This window comes from Coffea eugenioides, chromosome 7, assembly GCF_003713205.1.
Source record: "Coffea eugenioides isolate CCC68of chromosome 7, Ceug_1.0, whole genome shotgun sequence".
NCBI lineage: Eukaryota > Viridiplantae > Streptophyta > Magnoliopsida > Gentianales > Rubiaceae > Coffea > Coffea eugenioides.
This window is the reverse complement of record NC_040041.1, coordinates 16,867,682-16,894,221: the sequence shown is the minus strand read 5'-3', so window position 1 is coordinate 16,894,221 and position 26,540 is coordinate 16,867,682. Positions and strand designations below refer to the sequence as shown.

The following is a 26,540-nucleotide window of genomic DNA, read 5'->3' as shown; positions in this document are numbered from 1 at the left end:
TGATACTAAATCCAAATCTGATATAACTTTTAACACTATTAACACAAGTTATCAATGCTCGTGGTACAAGTCATTAATGTATTAGGGTGTGGATTGAAGCTATAAACATGTGACTTTAGTCCATTGCAAAAAGAATATTTCATGATAATGCACATGCCAAATACTAAAGATAACCAATGGGATAAGAGTCGTATCTTACTTTTTTTTTCAGCAATAGACAGTATGGAACTTAAGAAATTGGGAAGAGGGCACGGGAATTTGAATTCAAGATCTCTAATTGGAATGATTTCATAGAACTTCATTTGATCAAGAAGAGAAGAAGAGTGAAAAGTCATTGAATGTTCTTTGAATCCTTTTATTTATAATACTCCAAAAGGCCTTTAATGAATTAGTATCTCTTTGAATAGATACATTTAAATTGACAAGGACCTTGCCATTTATAATAAAAGACATATCTTCTTAGAATTAACCCCTATCAATAATTACTAATAGTTAAAATATTTATGTTAAAGTCATAAAGGGTCTGTCTAGCAGGTGCATATAGTACAGTCATTAAAATATATTTCAATTATCATATTTTTGAAAATGTAAGATTAATTAAGGAAAGTATATAACTATAAAAGCAGGTAGATAAGATTAAATAGGAAAAATATAGAAATACAAAATAATGTAATAATTGTTAATATATGTATATACATGATAGTTTAGATGAATGTTAGGTATATTAACGGGTGCCTATAGAAAAAGTCAATCATAAATATTAATTTTAGATTTTGAAGGCCCAAGACCCAGAGTGCCCCAAGTTCCCATCTTTGAGCATGAAATAAAGATTAATCTAATGGTCAATAGAAAATAAACCGATATGAAATTTTGGAGTTTCTTTTCAACATTTCTTACCACCATGATTAAATGAATTGGTGTAATGTTTAATATATATCTTTTCATTGCCTCCTAACTTTTCAAAGCAGGATTTTTTTTTTTTTGAAATGATAGAGGATTTTATTGAATTAACTAAATTTTACAGTATTTGAGCAACGGTTCAATCATCTTTACAAAGTGTACCTTGACATTTAAGGAGTAGCAAAAATTCTCTCCTTATCTCTAAATATACCTAATGCATTTGAATTGAATCTATTACATAGATCCATATTATCAGAAATTCCTACACAAAAAGGAGCACAATTGAAACAAGCTAGTTAGTGCATTGATATCTTCCTCCAATGTAGACATCTAGATGTCTACTTTAAGTGCAAGTTTAATTCCGAATTTACACCCGTTGGACTGCAAGTATACAGGTCGCAATTGTAGTACGAGATGTGTATCGGGTCGATCCCACGAGGAGCAATTTAAAACAATTATTAGATACTAATTTACTCTATTATTTAGACTTACAATTAATTTGAGCAGAAACTTCAGAATTTAATTCAACTACAAAAATTCTTAAATAGATAAATGCAATATCTCAAGGGGAGTAGAATTCACTAAATATTAAGATCTAGGGATGTAGATTCCACTTATGACACAAAAGATCTAAAATGAATTAATTCAACACTTGTTACTGCTCTTGTTTAACCAAGGATTCATTTCCAGAAATACCAAAATCACATTCTCATGATAATAATGGGTTAAAACAGATTAGTTTTTCCTAATCTCTTGGTAAATACTAAATCTGTTCTTATTCACACCTGAAATGCAGATTTCATCCACTTGAATGTATTTCTATTCTCATGAATATACTACTCAAGCTCTACTTATGTCATTCCATTATTTTTACCATTTCTCAATGAGTAAAAACAACTATAAACCTGCTATTGGTGATCAAGCAACAACAAGTAATCCAACATACACAAGTAGATAAGTTAATACAAGACATAACAAGCATAAATCACAATCACTTCATATCATTTGGCCATAAGCTTCATCTACTCCCTAGATAAAGGAAATTAGCTACTCATGAATGATGAAACACTCATAACTTCATTAATGCAAATCATCATGAATTTACAAATACAAAAAGAGTAAAGAAAGTCTTAGCCAAGATATGGTGAAGCCTTCCAAAAATCTCCTTGTCTTGAACTTAGATGATTACAAGATGAAACCTCAATTGCCCCTTGCAAGTACCTAGCTAGAGAGACTATGTTTTTCTGTAAGAAGCTAGGCTACGAATGGATGTCCAGACCTCTCCCCATATTTCTGCATAAAAAGTACTCAAAGGCTCCATTTTTCCAAGTCAAATTCTATCCTTTGATTCCCAAATCTCCACTTTGTTAGCATAGTCAAAAACCAATATTTTTGACTTGAAAATAAGCCACTTTTCTTGCCCTTTTGTCTTCTGAAGCATGTGCACCGAATTCCCTTGCATCTTATAGCTGGAAAGTGGTGTGAACACAAGAGAATTGGCTGAGTCAAATTGCAGAATTTCGGCTATAAAACGCGCCTACACAAAACGCGGCATAACTCGCGTTTTGTCTACTCGCGTTTTCACTATGGCCTTATTTCAACTGCGATTTTCTCATTGATAAAGGCCAAACTAGCTTTTGTTCAAAACACAAAAGTTGTAGCCCTTTGTGTTAGCTTTCCAATGCTTCAAGAATCATCCAAATCGGAGCTTTGTAGCCTGAGATATGATCGAAATACTGTCACCTGTTCAAACCTCTGTTTTAACTTCCGACCACAGAATGCAGCTTCTGTATTCCAACGTTTTGCCCATGAAGATGGCAGAAATGGATTTCGATGTCTTCATACGAATTGTAGGTCTATTTCTTAGCTTTAAAATGGTATAAAGATCACCTCAATCCGATAAGTGTAGCTCCGGATATGGTCAAAATACTGAAGAGTGTCAAAACTGACTTGTATTGCATTTCCTCACTTGAACGTTTTTCACTTCATTCTTCTTGTTGCCACTTGAATTCATCACCAAATCTCTATTTTTACCTCATTTGACATCCTTTGGTGATTGAATCATCATTCCTGCATAAAAATGAAGTTTTTACCATTAAAATCAATAGAAATGCAATATTATCCACTTTTACCAAAAATATATAATTTTACCAAAAACCTCTTTATTTTATTTATAAAACTAAATAATCAACTCAAAATTAACTAATAAAATGCACTTAAAAATACGTAAAATAAACTCTTATCACACTCATCAAAGCAATGAGTTGCCTTTTTTCACATATAATTCTAACCGGCTGCGACTGCTACTCTCTTACTTTAATCAGAGCTAAGCTTATTGCTTCAGCCTCACTTTTACTTTTTGTTTTGAGCTTCTCTCCACTAGCATTCTGCTAGAATTTGATCTCAATTCTGCTTAGCTACAATTCCTATTCTCAACTTATGTGCCTTTTTGTTGTTTTCAATAGCTACATGGTGTTCAGTATTATCCCCTTCACTATTTCCTTCCTTCTCCACTTTACTATTTCCTTCCTCCTCCCCCTTGTTTCTATTGTGCTTCTATTTTCCTCCCTTTTAACAATTTCTTCTTACTCCATGCATCCGTTTACTACTTGCTCGTTGAATTATCCTAATTCCTTCTTTTTGCTTGCCATTGAATTCTATGTCATTTATGTCCTTCCAATTTGCCACAGGATGTTAGCAGTCAAGGCCAAGTGTTTTTGGCCATCCCTTCTCCTTCTTGCTTAAGCTACCGATACCCACCATTTCCTGAAATAGTCAGTTTGGTTCTGAACTTCATCCCACTGAATTGGTGCTAGTTTCTGTGTCTGCTTGGCTTGATGGTAATGAAACAGTGTATGTTCTACTGTTTCCATTTGCTCTCCACATCTTGCACAAATTAGAGATCCTTGCATTGTTCTCTTGAATATTACCTCTCTTTTTGGCAATGTATCTATGATATACTTCCAAATAAAGATCTTGATTTTGTGCTTTGTGTTCAGTCCCCATACAGCCTTCCAAATCTATGCATTGGAATCATCAAAGCTTGTTCCTGCCTCCTCTGTTCCTTCTTGTTGCTTCTCCTCATCTTTCTTCAACGGACCTCTATAGCATGATTTCACAGTGAACTCCCCTTTCCTATTGTGCATCCAATGGTGTTTGTCTGTCCTTCTTGAAGTACTAATTGGAATCTTTAGAATATTCTCAACATCAACCCTATTGAATTGGTGATCAGCTCTCCCACTTTTTGCTTTTCCCAATCCACTGGTCTCATAGTAGTTGGCCTTCCATTTGGATTGCTAGGAATCCAATTGTCTTTCCAGCTATTGATGCTCTTGCCTATACCTACTCTCTTCATTGTTCCTTTCTTGACAATGTCCCTTGCTATCATGATACTTTGCCAGAACCAAGATGAATTCTTAGGGACTTTACAATCAAGAATAGTTCTTGGGGAAGTATTTTGCTTTCAGAATCTTGCTAACCAATGAATTTGGGTATCGAATCAATCTCCAAACCTGCTTTCCACGAAGAGCTTTATTAAAACATTGGAGATTTTTGAATCCAAGTCCTCCATTCTTCCTTTCTTTTTATATTTTAGTCTAGGAACACCAGTGTATTTTGTTCCTCCCTCCTATTTCTCCCTACCGGTAGTTTGCCATTAGCCTTACAATTTTTTTTGCATAATTTTGCTATCAGCTTGAAATATGACATTGCAAATGTTGGCATTGCCATAGTGACTGCCTTTAGCATCACTTCTTTCCCTATTGTACTGCGAAGTCTATTTTTCTAGTTGTTCAGCCTATTCTTGATGTTGTCTCTTATAAATCCAAACACCTGTTCTTTGGTCCTTGTAACCACCATGGGAAGACCTAGGTATTTACCTTGCTTGATTGGTTGAACACCTCTCATGATTGCACAGATTTCCTCTTTGATATCTTCCTTAGCATTTTTGCTAAAGAAGATTGATACTTTTTCAAATTGATCATTTGACTAGACTTCTGCTTATACTGGTGTAGTATTCCCATCAATTTCCTTGTTTCCTTCTTGTTTGCTTTGCAGAAGATAAGTGCATCATTAGCAAAGAAAAGATGAGCAACTGCTGACCCGTTTCTACTTATCCTTAGACCACTTATCTGTCCTTGATCAGTTGCTTTCCTTAACAGATTAAAGAACCCTTCAGAGGATAGCAAAAAAGGTAAGGTGATAGAGGATCACCTTGCCTTAATCCTCTGGAAGGGTTAAGATATTCCTTTGTTTCTCCATAAATGTTAAAAGAGATGAAACAGAATTGATACAATTCATGATCTAGTTCACCCAAGTCTCATTAAACCCCATCTTTTCCATCATTACTTTCAAATAGCCCCACTCCACCCTGTCATGCTTTGCACATATCAAGTTTGATAGCTATATGACCATTCTTACCTTGTCTTTTGTTTTTAAGGAAATGCATGCACTCATGGGAGATAATAATGTTATCCAAAATTTGTATGTTTGGGATGAAGGCTAATTGATTCTTACTAATGTAACATTCAAGCATAGGTTTGATCCTATTTGTTGCAACGTTAGAAATGACTTTATAAAGCACATTACATAGGCTCATAGGTTTATAGTGTTTTAGATCAGTAGGGATGCCAATTTTGGGAATAAGAGAGATGGTAGTATGATTCAATGCTTTAAGCATGTGGCCAGAATGAAAAAAACTCTTAATAGCTTTTATCGTATCCTCTTTGATTGAACTCCAGTATTTTTGAAAAAAGAGAGAACTCATCCCATTAGGCCCTGGGGCCTTGTTGGGATTCATAGAGAATATAGTAGATTTTATTTCATTTTCTTCCACGAGTCTAGTTAAATTTTCATTAATCTAAGAAGTAATTGTTTCAGAAATACCATCTAGTATCACATCTAAACTAACATGGCTTGTAGAAGTGAATAACTGTTGGTAGTACTTTGTAATTTCTCATCAGTAACTATCTTATTCTCATCAGTTGTCTAGGAGCCATCTTCCTTTTGTATATTCCCTATTTTGTTCTCCTTTCTTTTCCCTTCCACAACTGCTTGAAAATATTTTATATTCTTTTCTCCTTCTTTAAGCCAATTCGGTCTTGCCTTTTGGCCCCAATACTGCTCCTCCTTCTTATATGCATTAATTATTCCTCCATCTTAACAGTGCAACTCTGCATGTCTTGGTCTTGCTTATTAGTCTGAACATTCTGGATCCCACAACTCTCTCATCCTAAGACATTTTGATAATTTCTCATACTCCTTCTCTTTGTGTCCATTTTTTGTCAAAAAAGAACCACTGGGGTTGTTTGCAATATCAGCATACTATGATCAAAAGCCATGTTTTCCATATGTGTGCTTTTTGGCTTCTCAAACAAGGTGGTCCATTCTCCACTACTTAACCCTCCATCCAGTCTTTGCTTTATTTCCCCATTCTCTCAATGATTAAACCAAGTCCATAGATTATCTTCATAACCAATGTCTACCAACCGATTATCATGGATAAATTGTCTAAAATCATTAAAGCTCTACTTTTCTCTGACTCTTCCATCCTACTTCTCCTCATTAGAGCACAAATCATTAAAATCCCTATGATTATCCATTTTCTACCCCATTATTCTTTTCTTCTTTTGATCACCTTCCACTGATTCCTTTTAATTTGATTAGCACAGCTTGCATAAATACCAATAATGCACTACTCATTTTTCATTTCTTCATCTTCAATCAATGCTTCAATTGTGAATGTTGAGTGATATATTTCCTTAATTCTGGTTTCATTGTTCCACATCAAGGTCATTCCTTCAGATCTATTCATGGCCTTCATCACAAAGCAGTTATCAAAATTCAAAATCCTCTTAACTTTCTCCATATATTTGGCTTTATTTTTAGTTTCACTCAAGAAGATAACATTTGGGGAGTGGATGTCATTCACTTCCTTCAGGTGGGAAATTATCAAGGGGCTCCCTGCACCTTGACAATTCCATACCACAGCTCTTATTGATTCTTTAGGGACCAGTAAGGGCTAGTCCATTCCCCCTCTTGTATCTCACTGTATTCCTTCATGTTTATGTTTCTCTTGCTTTTCTTAACTTGAGCGTCTTGCCCCTCAACTTCTGTCATAATTTCATCCATGAGTTGGAATTTCCTCTTGATTCCATTGAGATCATCAATGAGTTGTAATTTCCTCTTCATTCCATTGAGATCCTTTAGAGGTGTTCTTTCTCTTTTTGAACTTTAAGCCATTCTTTCTTCCCTTCTTTATTAATCCTATCCTGGTTCTCTTTCTCATCAATGTCCATTGTGATTAAAACCTCCTTTCTTACCACATCTTCCTTTCCACCTGTTCTTTCCACTCCTATCTTGATATTGTTGTTCCCCTCTTCCCTCACTTGCTCTTCCCTAATTTCCTGTGACCCCTACATTTGTATGGATTATACTCTTTGTACCTTGAATGTCTCAATTGTTCTTCCTTCTCTAGATCTTGCCACCCGTGTTGTGGCATTTTCCTTCTCCTTCCCCTTTCCCCTTGCGTCTCCCTTCATATGTTCTATTTGTTGCCTCTCATTCTCCTTACCATTCACCAATGGAGGAGTTTCACCTTCTATTGCTTGATTCTGGACCTTTCTTAATATCTGGTTTGTCCTGCTGCTATTCCCATATACTTGCCTAGTCTCTAATTATTTTGATTGGTTATTCAAATCCTCTCATCTAATTAGTTCCTCATCCTTCACTCCCTATACCTGTCTATAAGGAGTCCAAAGTTTTTGACTACTTTCTTTTTATGGAGATCCCTTACCACTCATAGCCCTTAGCCAAGGACCATATTGGTTCTAGTTTTGACCTTCTTCACAACTATAGGATCCTTACAATTTCTCTCACTGTGTCCTACTATTCCACAACTGTAGTTGAAGTTTGGATATTTCACATATTTAAAGGATACCCATTTGGTCACTCTATTCATCTGCACAGTAGTCCCTCTCAACAAAGGTTGGCTGATGTCTGCCAACACCAGAATCTTCATATGCTTTCCTTTTTTTTCCAGCTGTTTGTAGTATTATAACCTCCCTCACCTCATTAAAAATTGCTCCAATTTTCTTCCCTGCTGGTTTTGATATCCAACGTGTTGCGAGATTCCAAATTTGCACCCACAAAGGAGCCAGATTAAAAGCTGTTTCATTTTCTTCTATACCTGCTTCCCACTCTCTAAAGACTAGGATTTGGTTGTCTAATCACCCAAGGACCTCCTACTAATATTCTCTCCTTCTCTTGTTCATCTGGTATGGTGAACTAAAATAAATTTGGTCCCAATTCTGTAACTTTCAATCCCTTTGGGTAGCTACAAGCCACTGTGGCAAAGTTATTCACCCTTGGTAGTTGGCTACTTTTCTCACCTCATATTTTCCCATTAAGGCTTGCTTGACATTTTAAAATGCCATCGTTCACATCTCCTAAATCCAGTTGAGTACCACATTTCTCCTTGTTTGAAAGTGCAAATTTCTGCATTATTTCTACTAATTCTTCTACCATGTTGTCTACTGAGTGATAATTGTGGTATACCTTAAAATTACTACCTAGGATACTACTAATTTAGCTAGATCTAGGAAGAAAAACTAAAAGCATATATATTCTCTAGGTAAAAAATCACCCAAACAGACAAACAGTTAAAGAAAAGAAAAAAAATGTGAGAGGAAGAAAGGGAGGTTGGAGAGAAGGCAACAAGTGATTATAAAACTATAAACTTACTTTTTTTTTTCTCAAACCAACTTGGATAGCCCAAGTTTGCTTTTGTCAAACCCTAAACCCCAGATAAATCGTCAAAAGCCGGCAACTTTTGACGACCACCCAGGGGACTTACTCACCTCAGCACCTTTCTCCAGAATCAATCTGTTTGTGGATTCCTACCAAGATTTGAGCATATTTAATGCTTTCTTGTAGGTCCCTTCATGGTGTATGACTACCAAGCTCCTCCTTAACTCTCTCTACGTTAACTTTGTCTACCTCATTGACTTCTGACAATTTATGGAATTCAGGCTCTTACATCTGATGAATGGATTTACCGGGCACTTTAGTATTTGGAAGTTCATTCATTTTGCTAAAATTTGAAAGCTTTTGGTTGGTTTTAAAAAAATTTGATACTCCCATCAATGGGGACAAATTCTCTTCCCAAGAGAGAGAAAAAACCTCTACCACATGAGAGGACTCATTTTTTGCTTAAAGTAGGATTTCATTTCACCATGATGTTAATAAATGATTAAAAATACCGAATACACATTTTTTTTAATATTTTGAAACCAAAAAATAATGATAAACTATTAATAAAATAATACCAAAACTATGGCTGATACAAAGAAGGTTTTCTGAAATACTGATCACAAGATATATTTAGATCCCAATACAGATCATGACATCAACTTCATTTGCAAACAGAATCAATCGATTGTTTGAACCAGGGAGACTAATCAATCCTCCTCCACGGACAAATCAAGACCGGTGATGAATGCAACAGCACTGCTTCTGCAAAGTCTACTGTCAAGACAACTCCCTTCAAGCTAGTAGGCAGCCCGTATACATTCTCAACATCCTTTTCACTTGTCCTCAGCATACAATTAGATGTCAATGGCTTTGCAATGGCAGAAGTGGAAACGCTGTTTACTCTAATTCCATGAACCCATGGCTGCTGACTTGAGAACCCGACAAGTCCAAGAACTGCATGCTTAGCCATTAGTCCATGTAACTCCTCTGCTGGCTGCCACACTTGTTGTACAAACAATGTTCCCCTTCACCGCTTGCTCCACCATTACTCGTGCAGCGTGCTTTATGCAGGCAGCCATCCCACGAGCATTGGTATCAAACAAACGATTGAATTGTGAGATACAAAGGTTAAGCATGGTCTAAGCAGAGGGACTTGCTATGCCAGCGTTACTAAACATGATATCAAGCTGGCCGTAGGTTTGGACTGTCCACTCCACCAAGGGCTTGACTTGTTTTGCATCACTAACATCACAGTAGAAATTGCTACACTGGTGTGAACAAATGGATTCAGTGACGAGTCGGCCTTTGTCATCTTGGATATCAGCAACTACAACAGCCTTCACAGCATTTTCACCAGAAAGATGTGCTGTTGTTGCTTCCCCAATTCTGCTGGCTCCACCGGTTACTACGGCTACTTTGCCTTCTTGCTTTTTTGTTGGTAAAGTCGAAGCTGGTTCTGTCACTTTCTTTAATCAGGATAGGCCTTTTTTGTAGATGATGCTTTAGCTTTTACAAATGATCCTACTAGGTTTTCATGGGGCAGAAATAATGCGTCCAGATTCAGATATCGCAAAAAATTTCTACGGTAAGGCAGGTCCAAGCCCCTCCCTTTTGTCAGTTATATTGGTTTGTGTCAAAAGTATGGGCAGGTACAGTCGTTTAATGTTGTTGGATCCAGTCATTGTGTCCGTTTGATCTAATATTTGATCTAATATTTGGCATACACTTGAACAAAAGTTAAACCAAAATTTGATCTAATACAAGTCGAGTCGACTGTCGAGCATTATTCATGAAAGATCCAACCGGTTAACAAACTCTAGTTTTGATGTCCAATGTCCAACTTAGATTGAAAAGTTCGGTTGATCATACACTATGAAATCCATGCTGCCTTTGACATGAACAGTATATGAATTACAACTTTATATTTTCTTCATCATCAAAATCAAATGGAAAAACAATTCAAGGGAACAGAGGCTGGTAAAGGAGCCCAGTGTTCTCAGGAATTCCCATCATCAAATTAAGGTTCTGCAGGGCCTGACCAGAAGCTCCTTTTACAAGATTATCAATCTGCAACAGGGCATTTTGATTAAAAACCAATGAAAATAATTGCAGTGGATGGCCTCCAGTCAAAGTAGCATCAACGGATGAGCAAAAATCATGAAGGGAAAGGGGGGGAAAGAATTAAAACACTTACCACAGATACAATTATTGCTCGTCCTGGAATTCGGTCTGGGAATACATTCAGAAGGCAGTAGTTGGATCCCCTGACATGTCGAGTATGAGGAACTTCGTTTTTCTTCAGCAAAATTACAAATTCTTCATCCTGGAAATTGGAAATGGATGCCTTATCGATACAAACCATTCTTTACAGGAAAGGACAAAAACGGCTAAAAGATATTCTTCTAGTGAGCACAATGAAAATTGTGTGCCATTTGCGTGTGTTTTAAAGGAAATCTTTAAAAACCTCCATACACAAGGAATGTCCACATTCCCCAACCTAATCTATGCCCATACAAATGCCAAGAATGAACAATCTGTGGCAATTTAATCACTTGGACTTTACTGTTGGCTCTGTGTGGCAGATTACATCCATACAGCCTACAGTACAACAAAAGGCTTAATTTAGAGTACAAAAATGTTCTCAGTCCTTCAAGCCAGTTGCAAGCCCATTGCCACTCACAATGATTGTTAAGATATTTTATACGTTCTTTTCTAGTTTTTGGTAGCCAGGAAGAAGGCAGTTAAGGAAGAAGGGTTTAGGGACCATGTTGGTCAAATGCTATACCCTAGGAATTCCAATCATAGAATGAAGTACCTCATAGAAGCTCTTTAAGTGCTGGTACAAATCCATTGTAGACACTCCAGGAGCCATTTCCACATAGATGGTCGATTGCATACCCCGGCTCTGTAAGATACAACAGTAATGCCAAAACATAGTTGTCAATGGAAAAAGATAGCAAGTAAAGGACACACAGTACTACAGAATGGTTACCATTGGCATTAAATGTGGAGTAAAGCTAACAGTCACTTTTGAGTTTGAGGCATCTGATAATCCTTGTTCAATCTCTGGAACTGGAAATGAACAATAGGAACCATGTCATTGATCTCGAAGTCAAGTCTATGTATCCTTACATAGAACTTCCTACTTATGGCATGAATAAAAGGCACCAAATCGTGTATCACCAACAAAATTGTTTTACCATGAATCCTAGCTCACCATGCCGATGCCTGGCGATGCCATAAGAATGTACTCCTTCTGCTACTTCAGTGTACAAATTTGCCTCCTTCGCGCCACGTCCTACATGGCAAGCCAGGTATCAGAATATAAAGAACTACTCTTTAAGTAGAATAGAGTACAAATCCACAAAAGGCAGTGAAAACAGTTCAAACCAGCTCCGCTAACACCCGATTTTGCATCAATAATAATATTTTTGACTTCAATGAGACCTGCCTGCAACAAAGAACAACACTAGAAGTAGGAAACTGCAGAAAAACATGTGAAAGTTAAAAGCCAAGTTGTCTGTATGCGCTCTTAACTCAGGCAATTTAAGGGAAGATCTTCTTCAGTACTAATTAAGCATAAACGGGAAATATTCAGCCTATACACAAAAGGAAAAAAAAGCATATATGAGCACTAACAGAAATTATGTTAATGCAAGTTACGAAGACCATATCTATAGAAAATTGACTATTCAGCTTTCCATTTCTAATAATCTAGAAGAAAAAAAAATACCGCATTTGATCTTCAGACCGTTAGTCAAGAATAGTCAGTGATATGAGCACTGACAGAAATTATGTTATGCGAGTTATGAAGACCATAGCTATAGAAAACTGACTATTCAGCTTTCCATTTCTAATAATCTAGAATAAAAATACAGCATTTGATCTTCAGACCGTTAGTCAAGAATGGTCAGTGATGTTCTGCTAACCACAATTTTCAAAGCTTAGATTGCCTAGATAGACAGACATACATATATTCTATGCAGCACAGTCCATTCATCACAGTAAGAAGTTTAGGCATGCTTTATTCCTATATGTTTTGCTTTGAAAAATTTAGCTCTTTGATTCTTGAAATATGGCAATAAATTGTAAATGGAAACACAATACGAAATAAAATGCTCCGAGCACAAACCAACCTTTAACAATGGAATAAGAGGAAGCTGAATAGAAGTCGGGTAGCATCCAGGATTAGCAACTAGGCGTGCACCTTGAATTTCTTTCCTAGAAATCTCAGTCAAACCATATACAGCGTTTTTCTGCATCCAGGCAACAGTAGTCTTTCACATCTAAACTTGTACTTTAAACACTTATAATGATGTTAGAAATAGACTTAGTGTCAGGAAACGCTACATGGAACTTGACCAAGAAATCAAAGCAGTGAAAATATTGCACTCCTGATTCTTACAAGCTTCACAGAGTAATACATGTCATTGAATACTTACGTGCAGAAGTTCTCTTAGAAGTTGACATAACAAGAAAGAAAAATCCAACCTGCAACTCTGGTGCCTGGTGAGGCTGACCATACCATTCCTCATATTCACCAATATCTCGTAGCCTAAAGTCCTGCACAATCATCATGCAGAAATGGGTAATAATAAACCACTAGAAGTAAAGCAGAACTGCAAAACTGCTACGAATTCACCAGATAATGTACCGCAGAGAGATCAACAACTTTTAAACTGATTGGAAGACCTTTAATGATTTCCTGCCAAAAAAAGTAATCAGCCAAACATCAGCACACCCCTAGGAGCTCATCAAGCAGCATCTTAATTCTTCGATTGGGAAAATTTGAAAAGATATAGGATATTAACCCCAATAAGTACATTGCATCCAATGCATAGATAGTGTCAAGTGTGATTGTATGAGATGGACAAGAACGTAGAGACCTGAGTGGTTCCATGCGGCAAGCAACAAAATACTGCATCAACACTGGAAAAGTCGGCATCTTTAACAGCAACCATATCTGGCAAATCCTACAAAAGTTTATTAATATTTTGCTTACTCCAGATTTGTCATTTAAAGGCTATGACGCACAATAAACGGGCTATAAAAGAGCACAAGAAAAGACAGATTGGGAAATCATAAAAATACATACCTGTGTAACCAAATGAGGAAAAACTGAACCGATTGGTTGACCAGCTTTCCTGTCCGCAGTCATTAGTGTGATTTTAAAGTGTGGATGATTTGCAAGGAGTCTGACAATCTGCCAGTTTTAGAAAACAATAATGCACGTTTATCTTCCAAAACATCCATAAAATGAACAAAAGAACCAATAGAAAGCTATGTAACCATAGAAAAGCAGGCAACATTGTCCTATCCAGCAACATCATCAAGAAGGGGACAAACCGAACATTGCACATTCTAAACATCCAGCTATTTATGAAGCAGAGTATTGAGTAGGAAACATTGATAACTAGCCAACCTCATTTCATTATTAACATCCTTTCTCCCAAAAGTCATTAATGGCCTCCAATCTTCATCTTCACTAGTAATTCATCATTTCATCCAAACCACAAGGATAAACCCAGAAACCATTTACCCCAATATATAGCCACCTACACTCTTTCCCCATAACACCACCATCCCCCCCACCCACACACACACAAAAAAAAGGTTGTAGATGAATTTTGGCATACCTCAGAACCAGTATAACCACTAGCTCCAAGCACACCTATTCGGAATTTGTCTGACTTGTTGTGAGCTTTATTTTCAGCAACCTGCAAACTTTGTGGTGGTGCTGACGAAGCCACTGAAGCCCTGATGCAAAGGTTTCTAACCGTTGAACATTTCCTATCATCCTGGAAATATAACTTATCTCAGAAGTATATATATACACACACACACAAAAAATATATTACTACATAATATTACACTTTCCTGCAAGTAATCAATAGTCATCTACTCCAACGATACCAAAGGAAGGGGATAATTACACTTTACCCTTGAAATTTGGGAGTAGTCATACTTTAACATTACTGTGATTATAAAGGCCCCAACTGCCAAAGCTACATTGTTCCTCAAGTGCCATACAAATTTGCGCTTTTTTCATTGGCAAATTGTTACTTAGCGGACTTGTCAAGAAAGAAACAAGTAACAAACATGATTATCTCCGGCGATCCCAGGTACACTTTTCAAGAATAGCAACCTAGCAGGATCCTAAAAGAATTACCTTAAGAGATGGAGATGACTCCAGTGCTACTGTTCTCAAGATCCAGCAACAGCAGCACCAACAAGAAATGGAAGAAAAACAAAATATAGTTTCTTCCCAAGGGCAAACTAGGGCAATTTGCAAATGAAAGAAACTGCAAATGCAGGCATAGACAAGTATTTGATAACTGATAAGGAAGTGTAAAGAATGAGCTCAATGAAACCGTCAAATGCTCTATCATGAGGGAAACTCTTGACAGGTTGCAGAGAACCATCTCAGAGTTGTTTACCCTTGTCAATAACATATCAAATTTCAGCTTTGCAGACTCTCCTGAATCTCCAGCACTCATATTCATTGCACACAATATTTGGGGCTGGGTAAATTTACATATCCCTTTTGGCTTGACACTTACAATGTAATTTTCCATCCGTCTACATGATAAAAATCCCTATGTAACATAGAGGATATCATAGCCAAAAGCCACATTTATATGTCAAATGGACTACGCTAGAGGTATAGGAACAAGATGTTCGAGAGCCGCTTCTTTTATTTGAATTAATACATTACTAATGATGGAACAAGCAAGGAGAAAGATTAATGTAAAACCAAAAGTTCTGTCATCTTACTCATGTGAGCATCACCAATTAAAACTGTTATTTACTGCCAAACATAAAAAAGCTGTGCTTTTCCAACACAAGGAGAACATGCATAAGTTTTGTCATTTAGGGATGTGGGATTTCAGTGCAATCTCTTGTCATAGGAACTGCACAAAATGGGGACCAAAAGCTTTTTGATTTGTCCCCCCCCCCCGGGGGGCGGGAAAAAAAATGGTGAGGAAGACTAAAAGGTGATTCTCTTTAGCAGCTGAACAAAATCCTATTAAACCAATCAGAAATCGAACAATATCACAAATCACAGACAATACATTAAACAATATCCACCAAGCTATCCAACATTTTACAGTCTGTGCAGTAATCAGCTGGCATTACCCTCATCATATATTTCTTTATCAGTTCCTATAAATTAACCAAGAAGGCAAAAAAAAAAAGCTACTGCACATGGTGCCATGTATCTCAAATTGACATAGATTACACTTAAACCACCAAAAAAAAAGTATAGGATTTGGAAGAGCCCATTTTATCCTTCAGAATTTAGAGAAGGAAATGCAGAGAAAAAGAAAATAAAAAAGCAAAGCAAATTTAAGTAAAACTACACTTAGCCCAGTGAAAAAGGGACAGCTTTTTAGAGTTTTCTCCACTGACAGGTTCAGATCGATACATGACTTTGTCAGTTGGAGGTAAGAGGGGTGTGGAAAGGGCTGGAAAGTTAAAAATAATAAAATAAAAAAATAAAAACTACACTTGAGATAGGAAGAGGAAAAACTGATAAGGTGGCTTCACCTTGAGGAAAACGCGTGGGCTGTAGGAGGATTGAGTTTCAGAGCCATCATCTTCATTCAGCATGCCCTATTACTACTACAATTTACGCGAAAACACCCCACACTCAAAGAATGATTTGTTTCTACTATAGCCTCTTTAGCAGGCAAGGAATGAAAGACTAGGCAGAAACAACACCCACGCACAGAGGAGAGGAGAAGACAGTCGGATGGGGGAAGGAAGATGGCAAACAAAAGTTAAGCACCTTGCAATTAAGCCCAAATGATAGGCTGAGAGTTGGGGATCGGGCTAAGGGAGGCGGCGTTCGGTGGGCACAAGCATAGTGCAAGGCACCATGTACAATCCAGATCTGTCAGCTTCGGCCTTTTTTTTTTTTTTTTATTCATGTGTTCTTTATGGAGTTCAAAACAAAAAGAGCATTTTATTTGTCAAAATTATGGATAAAAGGTTATTTGGGAAAATTGTGTACCAATAATAATATCTCCAATAATACTTCGCTTGCATCATAAACACATTTTCCAACTCACATTTTTATATTCTCAATTACTTTTTTATCTCACATATATCACATCACAAAAAGTACTACAGTAATTATTCCAAATAATATTTCAAATAATACTCTATCCAAACAAAGAATAGAGTATTATTTGAAATAATTACTGTAGCATAAAATTGTAATGTGATGTATGTGAGATAAAAAGATGATTGGAAATATAAAAAAGTGGGTTAAAAATGTATTTATGATGCAAACGAAATTTTATTTGAGATATTTTTGCTATCCAAACACTATTTAGGAGTTCAAAACAACAAGAATGTTTTATTTATCAAAATTATGGATAAAAGGTTATTTAGGAAAATTATTTACTAAAAAATACTATTTCACTTTTTATGATGGTGTATGTAAGATATAGAAGTAGTTGTTGGGAATATAAAAAAATAATTGAGACAAAATGCTTACGATAAAATCAAAATATCTTTGCAAAGAATAATCTATCCAAACAAAGATAATTGAGACAAAATGTTTACGATAAAATCAAAATATCTTTGCAAATAATAATCTATCCAAACAAATCCAGATTTTTTGTGCTTTCCGAAACAAGCCTCATTCTCATGAACATATATACATATATATTTATATATATATATATATATATTAAGAATAACAAGAACAATATCGATAATCTTTTCTTCGGCACAAGGTACGAAGCTAGAGATGAGTGGTTGAAAAAAAAAACTATGGAAGAGAAAGAGAGCCAAATTGGGGGAAAGAAAACTATCAGCAAATTTTTTTAAAATTTTTTTACGAGGCAGGGGCAGTCCAATTGGGTTTCTATGGGGTTAGAGTAGATGAGACAAGTGTACTACTGCACTCTCTAAATTTTTTGACGAAAAAAAAGTATTATGCTTCCCTTTAATACACCAAGCCTTATTTAGAACAAATTAATTTTTAGCTACAGTAACAAATTCACATTGTAATGTCATAGTAATTAATCAACTACACATAAAAAATTAAATAAAAATATTAGTTACCTTATTTTTTGGAATATACTTTTAAATATTAAGTAATTTAAAGTTCTAGTCTGCTAATATCTTTTTAAATAATAAAATTGTTAATTATATACACTTTTTGATTAAGACAAACATATATTAGTTTTCTAATAATGTCAATAACTAAAACAAGAATGAAATCATGAATAAAAGATAATTACAATATTATAATAAGCATGGAATTAGTAATACCAATAGGAAAGTGAAACAAAATAGTGGTACAAAAGAAGTGAAAAATAAGAAAATAGTAAAAATAAAATGGAAAATTAAAATATAAAAGACAGTAATGGAAAAGAAAAACAAGGGTGACTACAAAAGAAACAAAATCGAATAGTAAGGGTTCTTTTGTCTTAAAATATTAAATAGGAGAATAAAGTGCCTTTTTATTGAGTTCAAGGAGACAAATCGCAACTAATGGTAAAGTTCATGGGGATTTAATGCTTTTAACCCAAAAGAAAGGGGCAAGGATCAAAATGGTAGGAAATTGAGGTGTTGCTCTATGAAGGGCAATTTTGTTGTTTAGGCAAATTTGCTCTGGCTCTATAGATGTAGCTCTGCCATTGGTCATTACCCTTACCTTAATAATTTAATATATATTATCAGTTTTTCATCACCGATGCATCACCTCCTACATGGATGTCTACGTAAGATGTGCCACAGTCAATGATATATTATAAAATTGAATTTATATTTATTTTAATTTAGAAAAATTTGTATTTGAGTAATTTTCAATTTTTATCAAGTTTTCTAATACACATATGGAAAGCATTTCCAGAGTATAAAAACTACTCCAATTAGCTTTACGTTTATTCACAATCCATGCTCTCTACTCCCCACCTTTTTCGTCCATGAATTCACACAGACTCCATAAGCATCTTTTTTTTTTTGAAGCAATTCCATAAGCATCTTTAATTCAAGTAGACTCGACAAGTCGTGTAATTCATTTCCAAGTTGTAAAAAAGTTACAAAATAACAATGATTAGCTCATTAGTAAATTTGGTCCTTAGTTAATTGTACATGTTCTATTTGGTCCTTGGCAGAAAGTAACAATGATTAGCTCTAGAGTATACTATTTTTTTTTAGGGAACCGTTTGAAATATTATTGATATAAAAAACAAGCTATACAAACTTGAGCGGAGGCTCATATTGAGCTTTACAATAGTGTCCTTAGGCACCAAGTATTCCTCATCTTGCACTAATTTAGTAGTATGAAAGCTAATCATTCAAGTATACTAACAACAATGATTAGAAAAGATAGAAACATTCCAAATTGACATCTAGTTATTAGTTTGAAAACTTACAAATATCAAACCTTAATTGATTTTGTATAGATATTATATAAGGTAAGCTTAAAAGAATAATTATGCATTATAAAATCGGTCTGTCTAATGATAGGGCATTCATTAAAATATATTTTGTGTGTTATATTTTTTGAAATATAATATTAATTAGGGAAAGTAAAATAAATACAAGAAAGGATAGGCAATATTAAATAGCAAAAGTATATAAATACAAAAGAGAATAATAATTGTTAGTATGTATATATCTATGCTCCTTATTTTTGCTTCTGTTTTTGAAAAACTGTTTTTCACATTCCAAATGCTACAGTAAATGTGTATTTCAAAAACAATTCCAAAAACACCATATCCAAACATTATATCAAAAACAACTCCAAATATACATATTTAATATGTATTTTTCAATTTGTAAATTTCAATTATGTATATTATATGTATATATATTATATTAATATAAATTGAATAATACAAATTGAAAATTATATATTTATATATTATATATTATATAAATATTATATACATTAATATTATACATAATATTGTATATTATACATAATATAATATAATATATAATACATAAATATTATGTACATTATATGTGTACATAATAATGTATAATAATGTTATGTATAATATATAATATATATAATTTAATTTTCTATAAATGTATATTATGTATAATATATTATATTATGTATATTATACTATATATATACAATATTATGTATATTATACAAATTGAAAATTTTATATTATACATTTATATATTATATATTATATAAATATTAATATAATGAAATATACAATAAATATTACAAATTGAAATATTATATAAACACCATATTTATAATATTATAATATTTATAATTAAAATTAATGTATATTATATATATTAAATATTTCTATATTTATTTATTCATATTATAAATATTTTATTTTATTTAAAATATATTTTAATATATTTATATAAATATTAAATATTATATAAATAATATATAATATATAATATATTATATATTATATATATTATACATTTATATAAATGTACTTTTATACATATTATATATATTTATGTATATTTATAGTATACATTTATATTATGCATTATATATAATATAATACATTTGTAATACATTGATACATTTATATTAATATACACAAAATTAATTTTACATTTCTACATAATTTTAATATATTTATACATTTATATTAATTATATTAATTCATTTATACATAATATTAATATATATTTATAATATATTAATTTATACATTTATATAATATTCATTTATAATTTATACATTTATAATAATATACACTTATACATTTATAAATATATTTATATTATGTATTATATATAATATAATACATTTATATATTTTTATATAAATATATAAATATATTTATTTATAAATATTTATAAATGTATTATAAATGCATAAATGTATATTTATATAAAAATATAAAATTTATAATTTATAATTTATAATCTATACATTTATAATAATATACATTTATACATTTATAAATATATTTATATTATGTATTATATATAATATAATACATTTATAATACATTTATATATTTTTATATAAATATATAAATACATTTATTTATAAATATTTATAAATGTATTATAAATGCATAAATGTATATAAATATAAAATTATAAAAATTATAAATTATAAATTATAAAAAAACTCAAAAATATGTTTTAAAAATACCTCTAAAAATAATCCAAAAAATATCTACAGTAAAAGTTTTTCATATAGTTTTTAAAAAATAACTAATCAAAACGGACTTGTATTTCAAAAACGAAATGCTACAGTGTTGTTTTTTAAAAACAACCCCAAAAACAGTTAATCCAAACGGACCTATGGTTAGTTAAAGTGAATGTTAGGTGTGTTAACGAGTGCTCGAATGGCACCCATCAGAACAACCTTATGGAATTTTATTAATTTGATATATATTCTACATAATTATTGCCATATCATTATTCCTTAAAGATGGGAAATAAAACCTTGTTCCATGTCATCACTCTACATAGGTCATAGGTGGTGATAAACCGGTGATGAGTTAACCGGTGATATATATTATTATTCTACATTAACAGGTCCAAAACAAGCCTGCATACAAAAATAATAGGGCTATTTTGAAGGAATAACTGTTTTGTAGTTTAGTTAAAAAAATGTTTTGTGACTTTTATTTTAGATAATTTCAGAAACCTCCCTTGAGTTTTTATAATCATATCACTTAGCACCTCTTAATTTTGAAAATTATCACTTACCTTTTTTATTTTAACTTTTTTGATAACATTGTTAAAAAATTCCTAAATATATTATTAAAAAGTTGTTTTTGGATAAAGAGTATGTTTTCATTCCAATCTTGCCATTTTCTTGTGAACCCTTTTATTTTCATAACAAACCAAGTTAATTCCCTAATTTTTGAAAACTTGGTTGATATGGTTTTTTAAATAAGAATTATAAGAAGTTAACAAGGTTGGGGAACCTTTTAATAGTTTCCATGTGCACTAGAAATATAATAAAATTTAGAAATTCTAAACAATTTAAAGAACTCATAAAAGTCACCCAAAAAATTTTACCATGATGAAACTAACATTTTGCACCTTGAAAAGCACCTGAAATAAGTTTTTACAAATACAGTTCAAAATTTTATCTTTTATTAGTTTTCAATCCATTAATCTAAACGAAAATTAGAAACTTTAGAAAACTTGTACACAATTTATAAATCCTTGAATTCATATGAAAATAATTTCCAATAAAAAATAACTTCTTAGTCTTTGAGAACACCTCAAATGAGATTGTAGACGTAATTTTAAACATTTTGTCTTTTTTCTAGTTTTTGAGCCATCAATCTAGACAAAAAAAAAATCAAGAAATTCCAAAAATTCTAAAAATTTGAAAAAAAATTCTAAATTGACCAAAAACACTTTGTAATAACACAATAATCTTTTTTGGCTCAAAAAACCTTAAATATAATCTTCAAAATAAATTGTTTGTACCGTAAAATACCTACTACTATATTGTGTTCTATCAGAACTACACATTTGCATAGTTTGTCTTTATTTTCAGGCTTTTATTAATATACTTTCAATTTTGAAGAAAATAATAGAGGACAAAAAAGTGCATTTTTGGAATGAAAATGTCTTCTCCATCCAAAAATTAGATTTTTGATAATATATTTTGAAATGGGCTGACAGCTTTCAAAAAATTAAAAAAGGAAAACTTGATATTTTCAAAGTTCAAAAGTGCAAAGTGACATCTCAGAAACCTCAAGATAGGTTCCTAAAATTATCCTTAAAAAAAAAAGACACATAGCTGATGTAATCGGCCATATACAGCATTAAAAACATGGAAAATAAAAAACCAACTACTAGATATATGGGTTGAAAACAATAATTGTTGCATGAGACCATTGGTCTTAATAACCCTAAAACCTAATGCAACCCTAGTCTCAATTTCAGCTAGTAGATCAAGGCCTTCTCGATTATGTTACTTTTAATCTATCTTTTAACATGCAATTTTACTTTCAAGTCAATTTACATTTACTTCTAGCTCTACTATTGAAGACTTTATGGTTTTGATATCTGACAAATAATAATGTGAAGTATTAATGATTTAAGCTAAATGATTCATTAGATGAACACGTGACCATGTTTATAGTTTATTATTGTTATGACCCAAGTCAACCTAATAATAAAAGGGCAAATTAGCTGCTTGCTTGGTTCTCACCAAGGGTTTGAAAACTAAAACCCTACTGATTTACATGTAAGTTGTATTACATAAATATGATTCTACGTCTGGAACTGCAAAGTACATAATGAACTATTTGTGGATAAGATTGAAAACAAGATATGAACCCATGTAGGTTAGAATTACGAAGCAATAGGTGTACCATAGTAGTTTATAGAGTCAAGATGACTATGCACACCATAACTTTCTTGTTTCTTTTTTTTTTCCAACTTTGATTTCTGCCTCAAAGAATCATACTTTTTTTTTCAAAAAAGAAAAAAGAAAAAAGTGCTTTCCCTTCTTTGGTGGTTACTTTCTTTTTACAACCATACATATCTTGAAGGCTATCAAATGTGCTTAAAATAGAATTTCCTTAACAACCTGAAGGGCTATCGTAATTCACTGTTTAGAGTATTTTACGCTTATTCACTACAACAGACTTACGGCTACTATATAAAGGCTAGGTTGAACAATTTCAGTTAACAATTTCAGTTACCAAAACAGTTCTTAATTGCCAAAATGGGCTACACAAATAAAATCCTTTTCGGCATTCTTGTATGCTCATTTTGGTTTGCAAACATTAGCTCTGTTTCTGGCAGTTTTATCCATGGTCCGCATTATGAAGTTCATGTGGTTAATTTGATGCCAAATCAAACATGGGTACACTGCTTTTCCAAGGATAATGAACTTGGATTTCATTATCTTCAACCAAAGGAAGATTTCCATTGGGACTTTCATATGAACTTCTTTGGAAGGACCCAATACTTCTGTCGTTTTTGGTGGGGTATAAAACAAGCCGGTTTTCGAGTATTCAAGGGTTTCGACATGTGTGGCGATTATGATTACCATCTGAATGTATGTCGTTGGGAAATCAGGCCAGATGGTTTCTATTATTCCACTACCGCCAAGAATGGGCACATCAAAACTAAACAACAAGATTGGTACTAGATAACATATTGGAGTTTCAAAGTGTAATTTTTATTAATATTTTATATTGGATGTTTTGATGAATCTTCATATTCTTTGATATTTAAAATACTTGATGTATTTTCTGTCATTAGTACAGATTTAATGTAACAAAGCTACGATGTTTATATAAGAAAAACAACAAAAGGTTGAAATATTCCTTTTCCCCAATTACTTGGGCTTAATTTTCTACTATTACATTGCAATTCTAATCTAGTTATATTTCTAAATTGTCTCTCCAATTTAAATGTGCTAGTTCTGAATTTGTCTTTTCATTCTTTCTTTTTGATAATGTGGAAAGCTGTTAACAGTTAACAGAAGGAACATTGGAATTATGATTTTCATGAAACGTATATGTTCTGCTCCACAAGTTGTGGCAAGTCTTCAAGAAGATAGTTCTTGTTTGATACATTTTGCTCATGGACTATTTGGCCTTGGTTTTTTTTTTTTCTTAAAAAAGCCTTGCTGATATATTTTGAGGTTTCTTGGGGCTGTGTAGACACCAAATTTTTGGTGTAATTTCATTTTTAGTATTTTTATTTGTCGTGTTCGTTTTTTAGTTTTTAGTTTTTAGTTTCTAGTTTTATTTTATTTTTTAAGTTTTTATCATAGAATTTCTTGAAAAAAAAAAGGAAAAAGAGAAATCATGAAAAGGGGAAAAGGGAAAAATAGAAATTTTGTTTGGCTATTTTAGTCATTTCTACTTTTGTTCATTCAAAAAAAAAAAAAAAAAAAAAAGAGTTGCGCATGCAAGCTGCGTTTTGTTCATTCAAGGCAGCCCTTGGCTGCAAATTTTTTAAGATGGCTGAGTTTTAGGGTTGAGGCCATATAAGTAGAAAAAGAAATAGTAGCCGCAAGGGGGGACAATTTGAAAAAGGGAGCTACGGCAAAAACAACGAAAACGGAGAAAGGGAAAAATCAGAACGGGGGCGGAGAGAAAAACAGCAAGAGTTGACGGCTGAGGAGCTAAGGAAAAGCAGAGGGGTTTCGGCTAAAAAAGAGGGGAAAGAGAGCAAAGAGGGAGCTTCGGCCGGAACAAGGGGAAAGCTGGGGAAGTTTTGGGGCTTCAGGCTAGATAAAAAACAGAGAATGGGAAGCGGAAAAGCAGCTGGAGTTTTGGGGCTAAGAAGGAAGAGATCAGGGCAGAGGATGAGGGCAAGAAACAGCAAGAAAAGAGCGGCGGACAAGGGTTGATCAGGATGGAAGAGAAGCTCGGGCAGGAGAAAAATTTTCTGGGAAAAGAAACGAGAAGCGGAGGAGGAATCATTTTTTTATCTCTCTCGATTTCTTTCCATATTGATACCTTCTTCTTCTTTATCGGTCCAAATATTTTACTCCCCAGTCAGCCCTCAACCGACGAACCTTTACCCTGAGGTCTTTGTCCCTGTTTCCTCAGTTACAGCAGAAAACCTTCCCGTTAACTTCATACCCACCACCAAGGCACCAGTACTCCACCCACGCCACCATTTCACCGCCACCCAAAGCGCATATGATACGGAAGCCTCTTTATTTTCTCCATTTTTTATTTCTCCTTTTTCTTCTATTGAATCTCAGCTACCGACTTGCTGTTTAGTGAAGTTTTCAAACAGAGAGTTAATTTTGGGTTGAAGATTGATTTGTTAAGGCTGCCTTTCTGTGCAATTTCTTGTGTAAATGGGATGTGAGTTATGGTGAAGGTCCTGAATCCCAGAATTTGAGAGATATGTCGAAGAAGGAGATGGGTTTGGGTTGGATGCTATGATTAAAGCACACCGCTGGAATCTGCCGTCGTTTACAAATTTCACCAAGCAAGAGCACCGTAAGTTTTTTCTTCTCTTGTTAAATTTCAGTTTCGGTCAAGTTATTGAAATGGTTTGCTGGGAGCATTTTGTTTCAATTTTGTGCTGATTGTTCATGTTTCTTTGAGATACATATGCTTTGTATGTTGACTGGGCAAGAATCCTTGTTGTTGTTGATAATTTTGGGGCCAATTGTAGCTCCAATGGAACAAAAAAGTAGTGAATTTTCTAACGCCCCTAACCTGTTCGACGAATTGCTTGATTGAAATTTCTGATTCAAAGGTGATTTATCTGCATTTTTCGGATGAAGAGAACAAGTAGTCGGTGTCGTTTTTCATGAATAAAAGCAGTATTTGATGGGCTTTGTTTTCTTAATTGCCCTTCTTGCATGAAATCGATTTAATGATATGAATTCAGATGAGAAAAGATTCATGTGAGTCTGAAGTTTTTTTTCGGACATTTTTCCTTCGTAAGAAAGCAGCAATGTTGGTCTGATGTTGAATTCAATTGGGGAAGATGAATACTTGCTTAAATTGAAGTTTCAGTCCCTCCATTTTCTTTTTGTTTTATGATTTGGTCCTGCATTTTCTGAGCTTCATAATTTGCCTCCAACACCTGCATAAGTCCTTCAATTAGGTCCCTGCTTTGGTTACATTTGAATCCCTCAAGTTCCCCCTTGTTCTGATGTGACCCCAAAATTGGAAAAGCTGAACTAATTTCACCCTCCTAAGCTTAATCCTATGTTTGCCTATTTTATGTGACTTTGTGGGATAAATTAATTCGGGGATTTAGATCATAATTGTGGCTTGATGATTTTAGTTAATTTACTAATCTTGTTGGGTTTAGGTATGGTTTAGGTTTTCGGGTAATAATACTTAGTTGGGTTGGGCTAATGGATTTTGGTTTGCTTCTTCTGGGTTTATGATTTGGGCTTGAAAACTTGAGGCCCTTAATTTTGTATGGGCTAGATTAGTGAAAATGGTGGGCTAGCCAGATTGTTTTCC

The 26,540-nt window shown here is 33.5% G+C and overlaps 1 protein-coding gene and 1 pseudogene across 1 annotated transcript; both read right to left on the bottom strand.

The window, feature by feature from the left end:
* Positions 1-9,279: 9,279 nt before the first annotated feature.
* Positions 9,280-10,532, bottom strand: LOC113777032 (annotated as a pseudogene).
* Positions 10,387-16,529, bottom strand: LOC113778667 (probable N-acetyl-gamma-glutamyl-phosphate reductase, chloroplastic). The gene is made up of 13 exons (XM_027324141.1): positions 16,198-16,529; positions 14,286-14,447; positions 13,745-13,852; positions 13,536-13,622; positions 13,304-13,354; positions 13,141-13,212; positions 12,786-12,905; positions 12,040-12,100; positions 11,867-11,947; positions 11,642-11,721; positions 11,465-11,554; positions 10,844-10,972; positions 10,387-10,716 (listed from the first exon to the last, which is right to left on the bottom strand). Exons 1-13 carry the CDS (start codon positions 16,258-16,260, stop codon positions 10,609-10,611), a joined length of 1,212 nt encoding a protein of 403 aa, XP_027179942.1. The 5' UTR covers positions 16,261-16,529; the 3' UTR covers positions 10,387-10,608.
* Between the last annotated feature and the right edge of the window lie 10,011 nt (positions 16,530-26,540).